General features: G+C 39.7%; 1 protein-coding gene across 8 annotated transcripts in view; it reads right to left on the bottom strand.

Annotated features, from left to right (window-relative positions):
• Window positions 1–20897, bottom strand: part of LOC123596467 (phosphatidylinositol 3,4,5-trisphosphate 3-phosphatase TPTE2-like) — a 166816-nt gene that overhangs the window by 80500 nt on the left and 65419 nt on the right. For 7 of the 8 annotated variants that reach the window (XM_045474985.1, XM_045474959.1, XM_045474976.1 and 4 more), the window contains 6 exons: window positions 9269–9316; window positions 7961–8122; window positions 5115–5234; window positions 3521–3620; window positions 3318–3381; window positions 2300–2364 (listed from right to left, as the gene is read on the bottom strand). In XM_045474985.1, coding sequence (XP_045330941.1) covers window positions 2300–2364; window positions 3318–3381; window positions 3521–3620; window positions 5115–5234; window positions 7961–8122; window positions 9269–9316 — 559 coding nt within the window. Of the gene's footprint in view, window positions 1–2299; window positions 2365–3317; window positions 3382–3520; window positions 3621–5114; window positions 5235–7960; window positions 8123–9268; window positions 9317–12993; window positions 13027–20897 lie in introns of those variants that run through there. The other variant, XM_045474992.1, reaches the window with a different exon arrangement.

Genomic DNA, 20897 nt, shown 5'->3' on the forward strand with positions numbered 1-20897 from the left:
CATACTGATTCTCTGAGGGAGGGTCTCGCTGAGTTGTGGCCAGTGCTGGTTTGTCCAGAAATCAGTTGTGTGACCATGCAGCAGTTTGGAGTTTATGGTAAAGTGCAACGGAAAGCCAGCACCAAGGTTTGCTGCCCTCAGCTGGTATTCTTTGTTCCTACACTAGGGAATAGGGCAGCACTTTGGTGGTGCCAGCTCTTTTTTTCCCTGGAAAGGCCATGCCACCTCTCCCAAATGCACTCTAAGCAGGGCAACTGTTTATCCCTGTGTGATGCAGGGGATCCTCGGACCACACTATCCACTCACAGATCTCTGCCCTCCTTCCTCACCAGAGCAACTCCAAGCCCACCAGGCATGACCCTGGTGCTGGCACGGACTCCAAAACTTCAGACACTGCACTCCATTGCTTATAAAAACTTGCAGTAGTCAGTCCCTCTTCCTTTTCCAGTCAATGGTTTTGGGGAAGAGTTTTTCTTGAGCATTCCTCTGCGTGCACTTTCATTCTTTCTCTCACTCTGTTTCTCACTCACTCTTCTCTCCATGATCAGGGCTCCTTCACCTTCATGGCCCCTGTAGTTCTTTTCTCCTCCAAATCAACTCTCCACAGGCTCCTACCTTCCACGATGTGGCTATTTTTCCATCTCTAATTGTGCAGTTTTGCTCTTTAAGTCCTCAGATCAATTTCTTGGGTGATCAAAATGATTAGATATTTATCTGGCTGTGCTCAGGGGTCAAGGCAAGTGTAGGGTCCCCCTAGGGTCCTCTGCCATCTTAACTCCTCCCCCTAAATGCAGTATTTTCAATTCACATGTTTAAAGTCATGCAAGCTGTACGACTTCCCTGTCAAAATTACTGATTGCCAAATTTATGCTGGTTTCTTTAGCTGTATCTTTTTTGAGTTTTATATTTTCTGTTATGTAGATGTTATAGAATATAACACCATTGCTGTCTTTGTGACGTGGTGTATGATTGTATGATTTCTGTATGTAAACTGAATGCGTAAGCTTTTGATACAGGATTCTAGAAAGCAGTAAATTTTAGCGTTATAGTGAATAAGTATAATATATAAATGTTGAAAGAACTGTCCAAAAATATCGAATGTATCTCAGATTTGGGGCATAAAAAGCCAGTCAAAAAAGAAGTATTTTATGATTCCACTTATGTGAAATTCAGCAATAAGTAAATCTAATCTGTGGTAACAGAAGTTAGAATAGCAATTACCTCTAGTGTGTTGGGATATTGACTGAAAAAGAGCAAGAAATGTTCTATATATTGTTCGGGGTGTTGGTTACATGCATATAGATCTATATATAATCTCATCAAAATCCACTTAAGGTAAGTACAATTGACAGTATTTGTTATGCCTTGACAAAAGTATAATTATACATGCAAGTATATATGCAGACTTATATGTAGACGTATACATATATGTACGTAATTACACCGTATTAATATATAACAAAAATATAAATTACGCTAATGAATACACAGCCACACACATATGCAAACTCCTTAAACAATGGCTTTTAACTGGAGTTTCATATTACATATCATTTTATGTTTGAAATTTTTTAATACACAGACTCTAAAGCAGTATGCCTCCACTATAATTTAGGATCTCAACCTAAGAACACACATTTTATCTAAAGAATTCCCATCCTTCTCCCCATGATAGACTACGAAAAATGGCCATAATTTGTTGCAATTCCTGCCAGCAAGAGATGCGGTCTATTCTACGCCTTGAATCTGGACTGAGTTGTAATTTGCTTCGTACCATAGAATGAGGTAGAAGCCATATAATACTAGTTTTGAACCTGGGCCGTTAGGGGCTCTGCATTCTTCTGCTTGCTACTTGTGGGATCTTTGCCACTGCCACCATGTGAACAAGCCTCCAACTAGTCTGCTGGAGAGTGAGACATCACGTGGAGCCATCCAACCAGGCCATTTTAGACCAGCCAACCCTCTGATTCCAAGTAGCTGCCCACAGATGGATACATTAGCCCAGCTGTGATTAGCTACACCTGGCCTTGATCAGCAGACCCACTCAGTTAAGCCCAACCCAAATTCAAATTCGGAAACCCCATTATTATGAACTAAGTAAATGGTTAATGCCAGAAGCCATTAAGTTTTTGCACGGTTCATTACATAGAAAAAGCTAATTGCTATCGATCCTTTATAATTTTTTACCTGGGAGAGTAAATTTTTACAACACTGCCATCTCTGAGCCAGTGGTACACTTATGACTCTGTAGTCTATGTTTAGTGAGAAATATGAACATTTGTTGTGTAAATATCCTCACCTTAATGGGATTCCTATAGAAAGACTGCTGTCCAGAAGATGGGAATGACATGGCAATAATACGCTCTGGAAGTCAAAAGAGTCATTATTATGAATGTCATTATAGATGTGAAACAATATATGAGAGCTTACGTATCTGATATATGTAATCAGACTCTTTTTCATAGAAAAGAACTTTCAGGATTGAGAATGACAGAACTACCTTTCAGATAACCAAGACAACGTATTAAATTATCCAATATAATGACCATTAAACTCACATTGTGTTCCTAGGACTCAACTGGTTCCAGCCATATGTGACAAATTTGTGTTGACCTATAGTGGGAATTTATTTCTTATTTAAACACCAAAAAAAAATGAGAGATCTGGGCCCCAGGAATGGTGGCATTGGTGCTTTCCAGTGCTTCTGACTCAGAAACCTTGAGACCCCTTATTCTCTAGGGTTTGAGGAAGAGAAGAGGACTCTCTGAAATCCTTGCAACACAGGAAAACAACTAGGACTCAAATTCCAAACCAAACAAAGGGAGCCAGCTGGAAATCCGTTCAATTTCCTGTAACCAAGCAGCCCGGATTTGAGAGATCAAAGCAGATTTTCCATTGTCAGGAGGAGTAAACTACAAATATGTTGCACTACCACAGTGGCTCATATCTTCATGGGTAAAGAATGCTTTGAAATAACATGGCTCCTCAAAATAAATAAATAAACTTTAAAAAGGTCGGGAGGACACCTGGGTGGCTCAGTCAGTTAAGCGCCTGACTCTTGATTTTGGCTTAGGTAATGATCTCACGGTGAGATTGAGCCCCACATCAGGCTCTGTGCAGACAGCATGGTGTCTGCTTGGGATTCTCTCCCTCCCTCTCTCTCTGTCCCTCCCCCACTCACACATGAACACGCTCTCTCAAAATGAATAAATAAACTTTGAAAGAACATGGCTCAGACAAAACAAGAACAACATGAACATAATTACACACAAGAAAGATTCGAAGTTAATATAAATAAACAGTTGAACTTTACAAACCAGTAACATAAGTGAGGTCTAAGTCAAATCCATCCTTCTTGTATCGCCGTTTGTTTTCTGAAACCTAAAAGTTTAAAACAATCATTAACTTGCAAAATAAAAATCAATGTAAAATAAAGAATGTTATATAGATATCTACAACCCTTGCCAGTATTTCCTGAAACAAACATTTTCTGAATCATAAGTATGTTTTGGCCACTTACCAGCCTTCTGGTCAGCATTTCAAGATGTTTCTTTTGATGAGCCAGATGGAAAACTCTTATCAGAATAATAAGTCGTAGAGATTGAAATAAAATTGCCAATCTAACAGTAAAAAGATCAATTTTTGCTTTAGAAACAGGATTTTGTCAATATGGACCAAGTCCAGAGGACTTGTTCTTAACCAGGGTGATTTTGCACATACACAACCCCCCACCAAGTCTCCTACCCATCCACCTAGGGAATACTTGGCAATGTCTGGGGATATTTTTCATTATCATACTGTGTGTGAAGGTATGCCACTTGTATCTAGTGGGCAGAAGCCAGGAACGTTGCTAAACACCAATCAATGCACAGGACAGCCCCTATAACAAAGAACTATCTGGTCCAAACTCTCAATAGTGCTGAGGTTGAGAAACTCTGGTAGAGAGAGAAATAGTTATAAGATAGACTTAGAATTTGTGTACTGAACTTTTGTGGCTTAAGACAAGCATTTGTCAGTCATTTTACCATCAAAAGAAACTGAGCGTTCTTGTTCACCTTTGTTATTCCCATCCGTAACAGAGGCTCACTACAGCTGCTAACATACATCAGGCAGGCAGCAGACTGAGATACTTCCCAAGTGTACTAGCTCATGTCTCTCCTACCATCAGAAAAAAACATGGCAGAGCACTGATGATTTGAATATGTGCTTCTCTAGCTTGAGTGTGCACATAATTCAGTAGGCCCGGAATAGGGCTGGAGATGTTTTTCCTTTTGCATTTCTGGCAAGTTCTTAGGTGATACTGAGGTTGCCAGAGGACCATACTGGATCCACTTATTTCAAAACAATTCCAAAAGCCTGTCATGTGATATGAAGTTTTGTTGGGACCTGAATTAAAGTCCTGGGTTACTAGAGTGCAGAAAGAAGGTGCTGGACTAATGAGCGAGTCATCCAACATCTATATCCCAATACACATCTCCTTCCTTTTCCTCACTGCCACAGTAGCGAGAGGAAGAAAGGAGGGAAAGCTATCAGTCGCTTATACCCATTTTAGTTTCCTGATAGCTAAGCAGTTCTAACTTTGCTTCAGCTTCCTTCATTTCAACTATACTGTAAGTTTCCACCTCCATGGTGCCACCTATATCACCTTGTTTTCTGTTCTACTTGCTTCTTTTTAGGAGAATCGTGATGGGAGTCTCTCAAATTTTGCATATGATCAAACCAATACTCTGGATTACAGGAAAAACCCAGGAATTTCAGGTAAGGAACTTGTGATTGAAACTCAATGGGAATTTCAAAACGTAGAAAAGTTAAATTAGGTACAAGAGGCCAAGTTCCCAGGTTGTTCTTTCAGTGTTCCATGTTCTTTATTCAGCTAAGGGTGCTTAATGTGTACATCCTTCACACTTCCCAATAAACAACCATGCTTTAGTGTCCAAGTAGGTGGAAATTTTTCTACATATTTCAGTTTTGGCAACTTAATTGGCTCATATTCAACACATTCAGACTTAGAAGGATTATACAAATGGAAAGCCACAGAAAGGCACCCCCCCCCCCGAAAAAAAACAAAAGGGAAAAAATGAAAACTTTAAGAGAAATGATTATATGTTTCTTACCTGGGGATATCTTTAAGAACCTTAAGGTCATAAAACATATAAATTATATCAACCAGTAGAGTCACTACAATGATGACAGCATCTAAGCAGTTAAGTATATCAGAAAAATACAGTCGTATCCTGTAGTACAAAACAAAAAACATTAGTTTATGCTCCTTCAAAGAGGAGATAGGGATATTTTAAGAGCACAAATTATTTGACTCATCCCATTAAGAATTTTACTTAATGGATTCTTTAAAATGCATTTACTAGACTGGACTAAGAGGGAAGACATCCAAATTCTATCCTACTTTATACATACAAATGACAAAAGCATCAATGTAGCAATTCAAGTATAGTAAGAGATATGACCAAACCACTGAACAAGAGGCAAGCATTGCTTTCACATATTGGACAAGAAAAGTGAGATATTTGGCAGTCCTGCTGAGCAATAGAAGCCAAATTTGTCACAGCCTTAGAGTCACTTGGCTGTGACGAGTGTAAAAGAGGAGTTTGTGAGAGAGAGATGGGCCCCCTAATTTGGCCTGTAAACTCATCATCTGGCTTTACAGCCACAGGAGAATCCCAATGGGCTAGTGGCCTCCACTGTACAAAGCTGAATTTCCATCCACTTTGCCTTCCTCCCCAATACTGGCTCCCTTCAGGCAAGGACACGATGTCCCAGGGAAACCTCCTTCCAATTCTGAGGTAACCCCTCTCAGGCTCTGAGTAATCTGGAGGTAAAAAGTCCTCCCCTAAAGTGTGAGTATAGCAGTTCAGCAGGAGAGGAGACAAGCAGGCTTCTAAAATGCTCTGGATGAAATGAGGCTGGGGAATTAGTCCCTGCCTCCCACAGCTGACATGATCTAGGGCTTGGCTCACTTGATCCACCTTTTCATAAAGCCAGCAAGTAGAGAAAAACAGCTGCTGCCTCACCACCAAGCCTTGTTGATGGGATGAACATGCTTCAGAGCTCTTGTGGAACTTTTTGGGTGGGGGGCAACTTTATAACTTATCTTTTTCTTTATTTTGATTCAAGTTAGTTAGCACATAGGGTGGTATTGGTTTCTAGAGTAGAATCCAGGGACTCATCACTTACACATAACATCCGGTGCTCATCCCAACAAGTGCCCTCCTTAATGCTCATCGCCCATTTAGCCCATCCCCCCACCCACCTCCCCTCCAACAAACCCTCAGTTTGTTCTCTCTAGTTAAGAGTCTCTCATGGTTCGCCTCCCTCTGTTTTCATCTTATTTTATTTTTCCTTCCTTTCCCCCATGTTCATCCGGCTTGTTTCTTAAATTTTACGTATGAGTGAAATCATGTATTTGTCTTTCTGATCGACTTCTTTCACTTAGCATAATACAGTGTAGTTCCATTCACGTTTTTGCAAATGGCAAGATTTCGTTCTTTGTCATGGCTGAGTAATATGCCATCGTGTATATATCTATACCACATCTTTGTCCATTTGTCAGTCAATGGACATTTGGGCTCTTTCCATACTTTGGTTATTGTTGATAGCACTGCTATAAACACTGAGGTGCATGTGTTTTGAATCAGCATCTTTGTGTCTTTGGGATAAATACCTGGTAGCGCCATGGCTGAGTCATAGGGTGGTTCTATTTTTAACTTTTTGAGGAAACTCCATACTGTTTTCTGGAATGGCTGCACCAGTTTGCCTTTCCAGCAACAGTGCAAAAGTGTTCCCTCTTCTGCATTCTTGCCAACATCTGTTGTTTCCTGAGTTGTCGCTTTTAGCCATTCTGACAGGTGTGAGGTGGTATCTCATTGGAGTTTTGATTTGCATTTCCCTGATGATGAGTGATGTGGAGCATCTGTTCATGTGTCTGTTAGCCCCCTGGATGTCTTTTTTGGAAAATTGTCTATTCATGTCCTCTGCCCATTTCGTCACTGGATTATTTGGTTTTTGGGTGTTGAGTTTGATTCTCACATAGCTTAACATAAATTTTTATTTTAACTGAGGTAGGGGTTGTTCAGACCTATTATTTAGTATTGAATACACTGTCAGCTTTTATTTAGATTCAACTCTCAGGGAGAGTTTACACTTGTACTTCACACACATATTCCTTTTAATAATGTGCATGTAGGGGCTCCTGGGTGGCTCAGTTGGTTGAGTGACCGACTTCAACTCAGGTCATGATCTCACGGTTTGTAAGTTCGAGCCCCACATCAGACTCTGTGCTGACAGCTCAGAGCCTGGAACCTGCTTTGGATTCTGTGTCTCCCTCTCTCTCTCTGCCCCTCCCCCGCTCATGCTCTGTCTCTGTCTCAGAAATAAACATTAAAAAAATAATTTAAAAAATAATGTACATGTAGACACATCAGCTGCCTGGCTCTACTTTGCAAACCCTTTAAGCTTTACCTGTTGAAGGAACTATCCATAATAAGTTGCTGGAAACTAGAGTATCAGTTGCAACAATAAAATTAAAGCCCACTCTAGTAGAGATTGGGATTTGGATTGTTTTCTCGTGGACCATGTGGACCATGCCTCCTCTTTAACAAAGAGGAACACATTCACATTTGGTTGGGTTGACTTGGTAATTACTTTGGGATGCTTCTCAGAGCAGTACAAAACAGCTTTATTTTTTTTTTTCAACGTTTATTTATTACTTTTTTGGGGACAGAGAGAGAGACAGAGCATGAACGGGGGAGGGGCAGAGAGAGAGGGAGACACAGAATCGGAAACAGGCTCCAGGCTCTGAGCCATCAGCCCAGAGCCTAACGCGGGGCTCGAACTCACAGACCGCGAGATCGTGACCTGGCTAAGTCGGACGCTTAACCGACTGCGCCACCCAGGCGCCCCCAAAACAGCTTTATAATAGGTAAAAAAAATCAGTGAAACTTACCCTTCTACATATACTCGAAGAAGAACATCCAAGACAAAAAATAAAGAAATAGCTAAAGAAATTAAATGAATTTCCACAGGAATATATATTGCGTTTTTAGTGACAAGCAGGTCTGTAATGACGAGGGACATATCCACAAAGATAAGCAAAATTCCAAATATTCTACAACAGATAAACAGAATAAAGATAAAATGGTTTTCACTCCTAAAGTTAGACTATATTTAGGTCAATGATCTGATAACAAAATGTAATTTAGGATTAAATTATCCACTGGTAGGGAATAGTGTGTTGCCTTAAAATATAAAAAAAAAAATTACTAAGTTTTTGCCCAATGGAAGCAGTTATTAGAGAATTAAAATCTCCCCCACACCATTTCATGTTATCATGTCCTTTTATAAAAGACATACCAGACTAACCCTCCAAGATAGCACAGGCAACCTGAATTAAAATTACATGTCTCCACTTGTGAACTCTTCTTAAAATCTGAGAATTTTTTAAGGGGTTTCTACCAATTTCTCCTAAAAAATAAAACCACACTCATACTGATTAACTTTTACAAATTTAGCAATAAAAACCAAGTGAAAGCATGACTAACATAACCTTAAAAGACCTCTTTGACCACTACGATGTTTTATCAGTGAGATTTTCAATAAGTATATGATTATATATTAATAGATGCTTCTAGCACAGTGCTAGGCACATGAGAAGGAATCATACTATATACATGATTAAACTCTAAAGTACCTCCTAAGCCTTCCTCTCATATATTCTAAACACATTCTTCATAAACTGCGTACACTACTTGTATAATCTATGAAGATACATTCATCAGCCTTCAAAATACTTTTTAAAAATTACAATGCAAATTAAAATATTATAAATTTAAAAGGAAGCAAGTATATTGTGTGACTCTGTATCATAGCATGAAATAAATCTTACTATCATGTAGAGAAGAAGCCTGAGTAAAATGGTCCCAGAATTAAGGAGTATTTCTAGACAAATAAAGTGTCTAATAAAAACACTTAAAGAATTTTTAAAAGCATGCTTCATTATTTTTACTTTTACAGGTAGAAAAAACATACTAATATGTTACTATTAGGCTTAGGTAAATACCATTTCTTTGCATTTCTCAATGTTCAGCTGAAACTAAAATTTCAATACAAATTATGTTACATAAAATGGGGCACAAGAGCTATTTAGCAACACACTGACAGTGAAAATGTTTTTCCCCCCTCCCAGGTCCTTTATCATTAAAAATATTAAATATTATGCATATTTAATTTCCTCCCTTTCTGGGGTCTCACATACCTGAATGTGAGTGATGATACAAGTGAGTACACAATTCTCTTAATCATGCTGCAACAAAAAGAAGTAAAAATTAAATTCCAGAGTCTTCAAACTTATCACAGATTTCTTCTAATATGGAATATGAATTTAGCCAATAAAAAAGGATTCTAGAAACATAGTTTTAAAAGAAAGTTCTTCAGAAGTTGCATAACAAAATGCTGTTTACTAGGATTTTCATTGTTCTGCTTCATGATTTTTAAGTTTTCATATGTGGAATAAATTCAAATAAAACTCTAAACTGTGTTTAGGAGTATTTCCCTTGCCTGCAAAGCCCCAATCCCAATTTTATGGTAATATTAAGTTGGGGTCATCGACTAAAGCAAGATAATGTAGAGACAGAAAGGCGTGGTAGAGAGATAGGCATTCCAGCTCTCCCATAGATGAGCTGAGGGATCCTGTGCAAGTTATCAAACCTTGGCCAGGTCTGTTTCCACAGCAGCCAAATAAAGGACTTCAGGGATAGGTAGGGAATAAATGATACTCTTGTCCTATAATGCTCATCTCTTGAAAAAAGATATCCCATAACACAACAGTTAATCATTAATGAGAATCACATTGGGGGTGCAAGTGCACTTTTGAGATAAAGAATTTTATTTTTTTATTTTATTTTTTTTATTTTTATTATTTTTTTTAATATATGAAATTTATTGTCAAATTGGTTTCCATACAACACCCAGTGCTCATCCCAAAAGGTGCCCTCCTCAATACCCATCACCCACCCTCCCCTCCCTCCCACCCTCCATCAACCCTCAGTTTGTTCTCAGTTTTTAACAGTCTCTTATGCTTTGGCTCTCTCCCACTCTAACCTCTTTTTTTTTTTTTTCCTTCCCCTCCCTCATGGGTTTCTGTTAAGTTTCTCAGGATCCACATAAGAGTGAAACCATATGGTATCTGTCTTTCTCTGTATGGCTTATTTCACTTAGCATCACACTCTCCAGTTCCACCCACGTTGCTACAAAAGGCCATATTTCATTCTTTCTCATTGCCACGTAGTATTCCATTGTGTATATAAACCACAATTTCTTTATGGAGATAAAGAATTTTAGTAAGATATATTTCAAAGGAGAAACACCCTAGAGATTGGGCTCCTTCCATTAATAGGAGGAGGAGAAGCCTGTTTGATGGGGCCTTCAAGTTATGCTTCATTTTACTCTATGGCTGGAGACAAGGTAGCCACTGGGGAGCAATTTATTGCCCTGCAGATGCCTACAATGTGGGACCCAAACTCCACTCCAGTGGCATCAACGTCAAAGCAGTGTTCATAGCCTGTACCCAAGACTGAACTAAACAATGGAGTGAACATATGCTGAATAGAACTGGGCACTCCCAAAATTGGCCACAGATGAATGGCAAAGCAGAGATATAAGAGCTTCCTCCTTTCTGCAAATTCTCCCTCCTCCACCTGCATCCGCCACCTCTGCCCAGGCTCAGGAAGCTCAGGATAATGTGGATGTGTGCCTGATTGGCCAAAAGAGGTGAATTGCATAGAGGTTGCCATTTTCTTAAAACATGCCCTTCTGATCCCACACAGACCGGATCTCTGGGTAGTGAAGAAATATTATGATAAACTGGAACTTGCTTGACAAAGTGACTACAGAGAACCATGCAGAGAATCATGAGGCACAAAGGGGGTGCTTTAATTCCCCTACCTCTTTCAGGGCTTCCCCAAACTACTTCAAGTAAATATACAATTGAGATTTTTAAAAAAGAGCATGTTAAGTGTATAGCTTTAAACAACATGTGTGGAGTTTGCAGGGAAAGAACTGTAATTCAGTAATTCTATAGGAGAACTGTTCACATTTGAAGGAGAAGCACTGTTCATATTTGAAAGGAACAGAAAAACACCCCCCAACATGCCACAGTTCAAAACATAGCAGGCATGCGTCTCTCCTAAAAACAATTACTCAAAGAAATGCTCAACTGAGCGATGAATCAAAATGAAGAGCTCAGGAATAAGGAAGATACCTCACAGGGAAAACGTGTTAAGAAATCATAAAAATTCAGAACTAAGTCTAAATAATCATTGTTAGTGTTGCATGTGGCAATGTAAGCAAATGATTCTAAAACCAAGGATAAATAACATGAAATTCTCCATAATAGCATGGCTTTAATATTGCAGGTTATCTAGAGACTTCTAGGAAGATGTTGGAGTAGGAGGATACTCAGCTCACCTTGGGCACACCAGGATAGCAGCCACATCAGTGTCACTAACCAGAAAATGACCCAAAGACTGGCAGGACAGACTTTCCATAGTTCATTATAGAGAGGAGGCCACATTGAAAAAGGGGATGTGGAGTGGAGATGCAGATGGGAACAAAAGTCCTGCTGAGACTAACCACCAACAGGAAGGATCCTGCCTGGAAAAGGGAGAGGAGCAGACTCCACAGCAGGTACCTCAGTCATGGGGGGCCTGCACTGGTAAGATGAGTCTCCAAAACACTTGGCTTTGAAAATCAGTGGGGCTTAACTTTGTGAGTTTGTACAACCAGCAGGGCTTAACTCAGAGTACTTTAAAAATCAGTGGGCTTAGTTCTGGGAGAGCCAGAGGGTGATAGGAAACTGAGTCCTTGCCCTTAAAGAGCCAGAACAACAAACAATCCCACCGAGATAAGCATAGAAGCATTAGTTGAAAAATACCTGGGGTACAGTGAATGAGATTTATTTACTAATCTCAGAGTGTGTGCTAGAGAGTAGGGCTCCTTAGTGAGATCCCTGGGAGATCCAGGGAGAGTGGGACCATTTGCCCCCTCCCCAGCCTAGATAGCCTGGCACTTGTGGGAACGAGTGGGAACATTCTTCACCTGCCTTGCTAACACTATGCACCTGGCCCTCATGTTCTCCTGTGAATCTGCCACATTCAACATGCCCCACTCAGAGGGGCTCCCTTCAAATCGGCATTTGCCCTGAGGAGAGGGGAAGAGAACTACACACACCAATTCCACTGCAGTCCCAGCAGTTGAAACTTATAACTGGCAGTACAGAGTGCCCTGTCAACCAATGTACATGCCACCTGAGCAGATGGACTGGGGGCAGGCATCTGATGTGATTGCCATCCACCAATAAAAACTTCTCAGGGGGCAGCACAGGAAGAGAGACCAACAGTTTGGGCCACCGCAGTTCTGGAAGATAAACTGGGGGGAGGTATTTAGATAGTCTGAGGGCCCCACCCACCAACCAAAGTTTCTCACAGTACAACACAAGGCGAGTGCCCTGAGTTCAGTGTGACTACAGTCCCAGCAAATGGGTTGAAGCCAGGCATCTTTTCTGACTGCTGACACCACTCAACTGCAAGTCCACAGCGGCCCCAGACTGGCCCCTTAACAGCAGAGGAACCACACCCTGCTCACTACAGGCAACATAGGCCATTGTAGCCAACTGGACTGAAAGGAAATGAGGCTTAACCACAAGAGTAGAATGCATGCAATCCACGTAGGAGATACCTATTTTTGGTAAACAGGCACTACGGAACCTCTTATTCATAACGCCACTACTTTCAAGGTCAAGAGACATAACTGACTTTCCTGATACATAGAAACAAACACAGTGAGTTAGATAAAGTAAGGGAACAGAGGAATATGTCATAAATGAAAGGACAGGAGAAAACTACAGCAAAAGAGCTAAAAGGAAACATAGATAAGCAATATGCCTGATAAAAAAGTCAAAGTAATGGTCACAAAGATACTTACTGGAAAAAAAAAAGACTGGAGGACCTCAGGGAGAACTGTAAAAAAGATATAAAATATAACAAAGAACCAATCAGAAGTGAAGAACTCAATAACTGAAATTAAAAAAAAAACACTAGAGGGAATAAAGAATAGAGGCAGAAGAATGGATTAGCAAGCTGGAAGATAGAATAACAGAAAGCAACCAAGCTTAACAACAACAACACAAAAGAATAAAAATGTGAATAGGTTAAGGGAATCAAGCAAAATCATCAAGCATAGTAACATTCACATTATAGGAATCCCAAAAGGAGAAGAGAGGGACAAGAGGGCAGAAAATTTATTTGAGGATATCATAGTTGAAAACTACTCATATCTGGGGACAGAAACAGGCACCCAGATCCAGGAGGCACAGAGAGCTCCCAACAAAATTAATACAAAGAATTCCACACTATGACACATAACATTTAAAAGGCCAAAGGTAGTGATAAAAAGATTTTTTAAAGTTGCAAAGGAAAATAAAGCAGTTACATAAAAAGGAAATCCCATAAGACTATCAGCTGGTTTTTCAGCAGAGACTTTGCAGGGAAGAAGAGAGTGGCATAATATATTCAAAGTGCTGAAAGGAAAAAAACCTACAGTCAAAAATATTCTACCCAGCATGGCTGTCATTCAGAATAGCAGAGAGCAAGAGTTTCCCAGACAAAAGTGAAAGGAGTTCATTACTACTAAGCAAGTCTTACAAGAAATGTTAAAGGAAATTCTTTCAGTGGAGGGAAAAGGCCATTATCAAAAGTTAGAAAATTATGAAAGGAAAAAATTCCACAGGTAAATACAAACATAGTAAGTAGACTAGTTACTTATAAAGCCAGTATGGAGGTTAAAGCAAAAAGCAGCAAAATCAAATATATCTATAAAAATCATTCAAGGGATTCACAAAATAAAAGGATGCAAAGTATGACATCATATACATAAAACACAGGGTGTGTAAAAATTTAGTGCTTTTAGAAAGGGTTCAAACTTAAGCAACCACCAATTTAATATAGACTGCTCTGTGCATAAGATGTTATACATGAAAATAATAATCACAAATCAAACAGCTGTAATAGATTATGCAAAAAATAAAGAGAAAGGAATCCAAGGATATCACTAAATGAGACATCAAACCACAAGGGAGAGAGCAAGAGAAGGAACAGAGAAGAACTACAAAAACAACTGTAAAACAAATAAGTACATATACCTATTAATAATTACTTAAAATGTAAATGAACTAAATTTTCCAATAAAAAGACATAGAGTGACTGAATGGATAAAAATATCTATCTATATGCTGCCTACAAGAGACTCATTTCAGATCTAAAGACATACAGATTGAAAGTGAGGGGATGGAAAAACATTTACCATACAAATGGAAGCAAATGGCTGGGATAGCAATACTTACATAAAAAAAAGTCTTTAAACAAAGAGACAAAGAGACATAATGATAAAGGGAACAAACTAACAAGAAAACATAACTGTATGCACCCAAATATAAATTATGCACTCAACTTGGGAGAACATAAATCCATAAAGCAACTATTAACATATATAAAGCAAGAAATTGAGAGTAATAGCATGATAGTAGGGGACTTTAATACCCCCATTTACATCAATGGACAGATTATCCAGACAGAAAATTAACAAGGAAACTGTGGTTTTTGAATGACTCATTGGATCAGATGGACCTAACACATATATTCAGAACACTCCATCCTAAAACAGCAGAATATACATTCTTTTTGAGTGCACATGGAACATTCTCCAGAATAGATAACATGTTAGGCCACAAATCAAATCTCAACAAATTCAAAAGGATTGAAATCATATCATACATCTTTTCCAACCACAATGGTGTGAAACCAGAAATAAATTTTGGATGCAACAAAAGTTGTTCTGGGAGGAAAGATTATAACAATACAGGCCCACCTCAACTACCACAAAATATCTCAAATGAACAACCTAACCTTACACCTAAAGGAACTGGAAAAAGGACAAAGCCCAAAGCCAGTAGAAGGAAAGAAATAATAAAGATTAGAGCAGAAATAAGTGAAATGGAGACTAAAACAAAAACAAAAACAGTAGAACAGATAAATGAAAGCAGAAGCTGGTTCTTTGAAAAGATCAACAAAATTGGTAAACCTTTAGTCAGACTGAGAGAGAGAGAGAGAGGGAGGGAGGGAGGGAGGGAGGGAGGGAGAGGGAGAGAGGGAAAGCAAGAACAAGAGAGCACACACAAGGGCGAGTGCATGCAAATAAATTCAGAAATGAAGGAGGGAAGAGAATGACCAACACACAAAAATACCATTATAAGAGAATATCATAAAAAATTATATGCAAACAAACTGGACAACCTACAAGAACTGGATAATTACTAGAAACATAACATCCCAAAACTGAATCAGGAAGACATCAAAAATTTGAACAGACCAATTACTAGCATGAAATTGATTCAGTAATCGAAACTACTTCTGATAAACAAAAGCCCAGGACCAGATGGATTTACAGGGGAATTCTATTAAACACTTTTTTAAAAATTTTTTAAATGTTTATTTATTTTTGAGACAGACAGAGACAGAATGTGAGCTGGTTAGGGGCAGAGAGAGAGGGAGACAGAATCTGAAGCAGGCTCCAGGCTCCAAGCTGTCAGCACAGAGCCCGACGTGTGACTTGAACTCACGAGCTGTGAGATCAAGACCTGAGCCGAAGTCGGTTGCTCAACCAACTGAGCCACTCAGGCGTCCCTCTATTAAACATTTAAAGAAGAGTTAATACCTAGTCTTCTCAAATTATTCTAAAAACAGAAGAGGAAGGAAAACTTCCAAATTCATTCTATAAGGTCAGCATTATCCTGATACCAAAACCTGATAAATACACTACAAAAAAAAGAATTAGAGGCCAATATCTTGATGAACACAGATGCAAAATTCCTCAACAAAATGGTAACAAATCAAATCCAACAAGGCATTAAAATTTTTTTCACCACAATCAAGTGGGATTTATTCCAGGGATGCAAGAGTGGGCCAATATTCACAAATCAATGTGATACAACATATCAACCAGAGAAAGGATCAAACATATATGGCTATTTCAATTGATGCAGAAAAGGCACCTGACAAAAGACAACATACATTTATGATAAAAACTCAATAAAAGTAGCTTTAGAGGGAACATACCTCAATAAAATAGAGGCCATGTATGACAAACCCACAATAACATCATAATCAATGGTGAAAACTGAGAGCTTTTCCTCTAAGTTATAGAACAAGACAAGGATGTCCACTCTTGCCATTTTTATTCAACATGGTACTGAAAGTCCTAGCCACAGCAATCAGACAAGAAAAAAGAAACAAAAGGAATTTAAATTGGTAAAGAGAATATTAGAGTCTCTGCTTACAGATGACCTAAAACTATATATAGAAAACCCTAAAGACTCCACCAAAACTACTATAACTGATAAAGTCGGTAAAGTCCCACAATACCAAATTAATATACAGAAATCTGTTGCACTTCTATACACTAATAAAGAAGTAGCAGAAAGACAAATTAAGAAAACAATCCCATTTGTAACTGCACCAAAAAGAGTAAACTACCTAGGAATAAACTTACCCAAGGAGATGGAAGACCTGTACTCTGAATACTATCAAACATCGATGAAAAAAGGAAAGCAAACAAATGGAAGCCATTCCATGGTCATGGACTGGGAAAACAAATATTGTTAAAATAGCCATACTACCCAAAGCAATCTACATATTTAATGTAATCCCTATCAGAGCACCAAAAGCACTTTTCACAGAACTAGAACAAATAATCCTAAAAATTTGTTTGGGACCACAAGAGACATCAAATAGCCTAATCAGTCTTGACAAACAACAACAAAGTTGGAAGTGTCATAATCCCAGATATCAAGATACACTACAAAGTTGTAGCAATCACAACAGTATAGTATTGGCACAAAAACAGACAGGCAAATGGAACAGAACAGAGAGCCCAGAAATAAACCCATGCTTTTATGGCAAATTAATCTACAACAAAGGAGGCAAGCATATACAATGGGGAAAAGATTGTCTCTTTAACAAATGGTGTCAGGAAAACTGGACAGCTACATATAAAGGAGTGAAACTGGACCACTTTCTTACACCACACACATGAACAAACTCACAACAGATTAAGGGCCTAAATATGAGACCTCAAATTATAAAGTTCAATGAAGAAAACATAGGCAGTAATTTCTTTGAGATCAGCCATAGCAACATTTTTCTATATATGTCACTTAACGTGAGGAAAACCAAAGCAAAATTAAACAACTTGGACGACATCAAAATTAAGAGCTCTTGTAGGGTCAAGGAAACAATCAACCAAATGAAAAGACAACTGTCTGAATGTGAAAGGATATTTGCAAATTACATACCTGAAAAACAGGGTTAGTATCCAAAATATATAAAGAACTTATACAACACCAAAAACCCCCAAATAATCCAATTAAAAAATGGGCAGAAGACATTTCTCCAACAAGACATACAGATAGCCAACAGATACATGAAAAGATGCTCAACATCACTTATTATTAGGGAAATGCAAATCAAAACCACAATGACCTATCTTCTCACACCTGTCAGAATTGCTAAAATCAAGCACACAAGAAACAGGTGTTGGTGAGGCTGTGGAGAAAAAGGAACCCTCAAGCACTGTAGGTGGCAATACCATCTGGTGCAGCCACTGTGGAAAACAGATGGATGTTCCTCAAAAAGCTACAAATAGAATTACCATATGATCCATTAATTCTACAACTGAGTATTTACCCAAAAAATATGGATTTGAATGTTTACTGCAACATTATTCACAATAGCCAAATTGTGAAAGCAAGCCAAGTGTCCATTGATAGATGAATGCCTAAAGAAGAGGTGGAATATATACAAAATGGAATATCATTCAGCCATAAAAAATGAAATTTTGCCATTTGCAACAACCTGGAGAGATCTAGAGAGTATAATGCTAAGTAAAATAAGCCAGAGAAAGACAAATACCAAATGTGGAATTTAAGAAGCAAAACAAACAAACAAACAGAGACAAGGGGTCCCTGGGTGGCTCAATCGGTTAAGCATCTGACTTTTGGTTTTGGCTCAGGTCATGATCTCACAGTTTGTGGGTTCAAGCCCTGTACTGGGCTCTGCACTGGCAGTGCAGAGCCTACTTGGGATTCTTTCTCTCTTTCCCTCTTCCTCTGCCCCTCCCTTGCTCTCTCTCTCTCTCTCTCTCTCTCTCAAAATAAATAAATAAACCTAAAAAAAATTTTTTTAAAGAAATAAAGAGACAAAAAAATCAGATACTTAAATATAGAGAACAAACTGATGGTTATAGATGAGAGGTAGGTGGAGGATGGGTCAAATAGGTGAAGGGGATTAAAAAGTACATTTATCATAACGAGAGCTGAGGAATGTATAGAATTGTTGAATCACTATATTGTACACCTGAAGCTAATATGACACTGTGTGTTAATTATACTGGAATTTAAAAAAAACTTGTTCCTGCAGCAGTTATTAGTAAAATATCCATGTCCCACCACCTCAAAGCAGTTGCAAACTTCCCTAGGTTTCTTAGGGTATTCGTGTCCATTTATCCCTCACTTGGCTCAAGTGCTTCAGCCCCTTCACAGATTGGTAAAAAAATCCCAGTGGGACTGGTCCTCAAAGGAAAGAGAAGCATTCAAGCCAAGGTGGCTGTTAAACAGGTCCAAGCCTTAGGTGTTTGTGTATAGGGACAACCATTTGAATAGATGCAGCCGGTCACCCAGAAGGGGTTTAGATGGAACTTGTAGCGATGGCAAGGGCACAAATGCATACTGTTAGGTTTCCGGTCACAGTTACGGAAAGAAGCTGCAATGTGGTATTGCATTTTAGAACACCTGTGTGCTACTTACCAGGCCTTACAGCAAGTAGAAGACATGACTAAAAGAATCCCAGTGACCATTCGCATTCAGTACCCTAGAGCAGGATGGCTAAAGGATACATTTCAAGAGTCCAAGTCAGGCATTGCCCAAAAATCCAGACTGTAGCCAAATGGCATGTCTTCTTGCAACAACATAGTACCTTGATAAACATCCCTCTTATTGTAGATCTGTACTCCATTCTTGGCCTTGTGACTCATGTCACCTCTGAAGGACAGCCATTAGCTAGCTGAGGCAGCAAAGCCACCGCAGCTGCCACTCTTTATGCAGAAAGGAGGTGGACCAATCCCTGAGCATGCCTGTACACTGAAGAGTCAACAAGAGGTGACCCCTGCACCTTGACAGCTATTGCCATCCAACCCTCAACTGAAAGTATCTGGAAAGATTCTGGCACTGGACACAGTAGCCCACTGCAGTGGGCTGAATTGCAAACAGCATAGATGGTATTGTTCCATGAGCCTGATTCCACTGTTCTATGAATAGATAGCTGGGAAATCTACAAGGGACCAGCCATTGGCTTCTCCAATGGGAGGCACAGGACTAGATGGTGGCAGGGTGACCACTTTGGGAAACAACATGTAGAACTCCAATGCACATGAGGTAAACATTACTGTTTACCATGTAGATGCACACACCCCACCTGGTAACCGACAGGCTGATGAATTGGGCTGCATCCACCTCCTAGAAGACATTCCAATGGAAGACACTGCCACCTGGCTACACAACATGAGAAATCGAGGACAACAGACATTGTGGGCCATTGCTAAGAACTGGGGCTTGCCGCTGCATGACAAAGACATTGCAACCATCTGCCAAGAAGGCCCAACCTGTGCCCAGGATTGACTATGACCTTTACTGAGAGACACCAGACAGATAGTGGGGAGGGGGGCACCCCATTCAGAGATGGAAGATTGACTATATTGGTCCCCTGCCTCTCTCTGATGGCTGCTGTTATGTTTTGACATGTGTGACACTTATTCAGGACACCTGCAAGCCAACCCCAGTAAATGTACCACACAGAGGGCCACCATCTGTGGCCTGGAACAGCTGTGTGCTGCATACAGGGTGCCCACTGACCCTGACAGCAATCAAGGCTCCCACTTCAGAGGACATGAAGTGCAAGTGTGGGCAAAAGCTCAAGACGTCCATTGGCATTTCCATCTACCATATAATCCCACCCCAGCTGGGTTGATAGAATGCAGGAGTGGCCTGTTGAAACAACTAACTAGAAACCCATTCACTGGCCTTTTGGACACATCACCTGTCAACAGCTATATGGACATTAAACAAACATGTACATTCCAGTCGACCCAGTGCCTATACTCACGCAAGGGCCTGATGTCACCCTTAGAAATATAAGTAGACAGCATGCAGGAAAGATGTTCTTTGCTGCAGGTAGGAACACAAGGGAACCTTTTACTGCCCTTGCCACAAGATCTATTTACAGGGGAACATGTAATTGCCTGTCCCTGGAAATGGCAAACAAGTCCACAGTGTTTTGGGTTTTTGGCCCCATAGGGATAGGGATAGAACAGGTCCTAACCATCACCCCATTTCTTCACCCCACTCCACTGAAAACAATGAAAACATCCCTAGGCCTCTCATAAAAATGGGACACTATCATAATTGCCTTATGGAGCATTGTTTTACCCCCATAACCTTTTCAGATTTGACCCACCTTGTAGCAGAAGGGGAACAAACAATTTGGTACTGCAAACCTGGAGCTAAACTGCAGCCAAGGGTGGGGTTATCTCAGAACACCACCACTTCCTGCATTCTATTAGACAACTGGGACTTTCCTTTTCTGGTGCCTACTCAACAGCTTACTTTTTGCCCTTAGATTCTGCATAAGAAACCTGTTTACTGAGTGGGCCCTGACTATAGCTTCTCTACAGAACAAGACCAACTGTTGGGTGTATAGTGAACTCCCCCTACCAGTGACCGT

This window comes from Leopardus geoffroyi, chromosome A1, assembly GCF_018350155.1.
Source record: "Leopardus geoffroyi isolate Oge1 chromosome A1, O.geoffroyi_Oge1_pat1.0, whole genome shotgun sequence".
In the NCBI taxonomy this organism is placed as follows: domain Eukaryota; kingdom Metazoa; phylum Chordata; class Mammalia; order Carnivora; family Felidae; genus Leopardus; species Leopardus geoffroyi.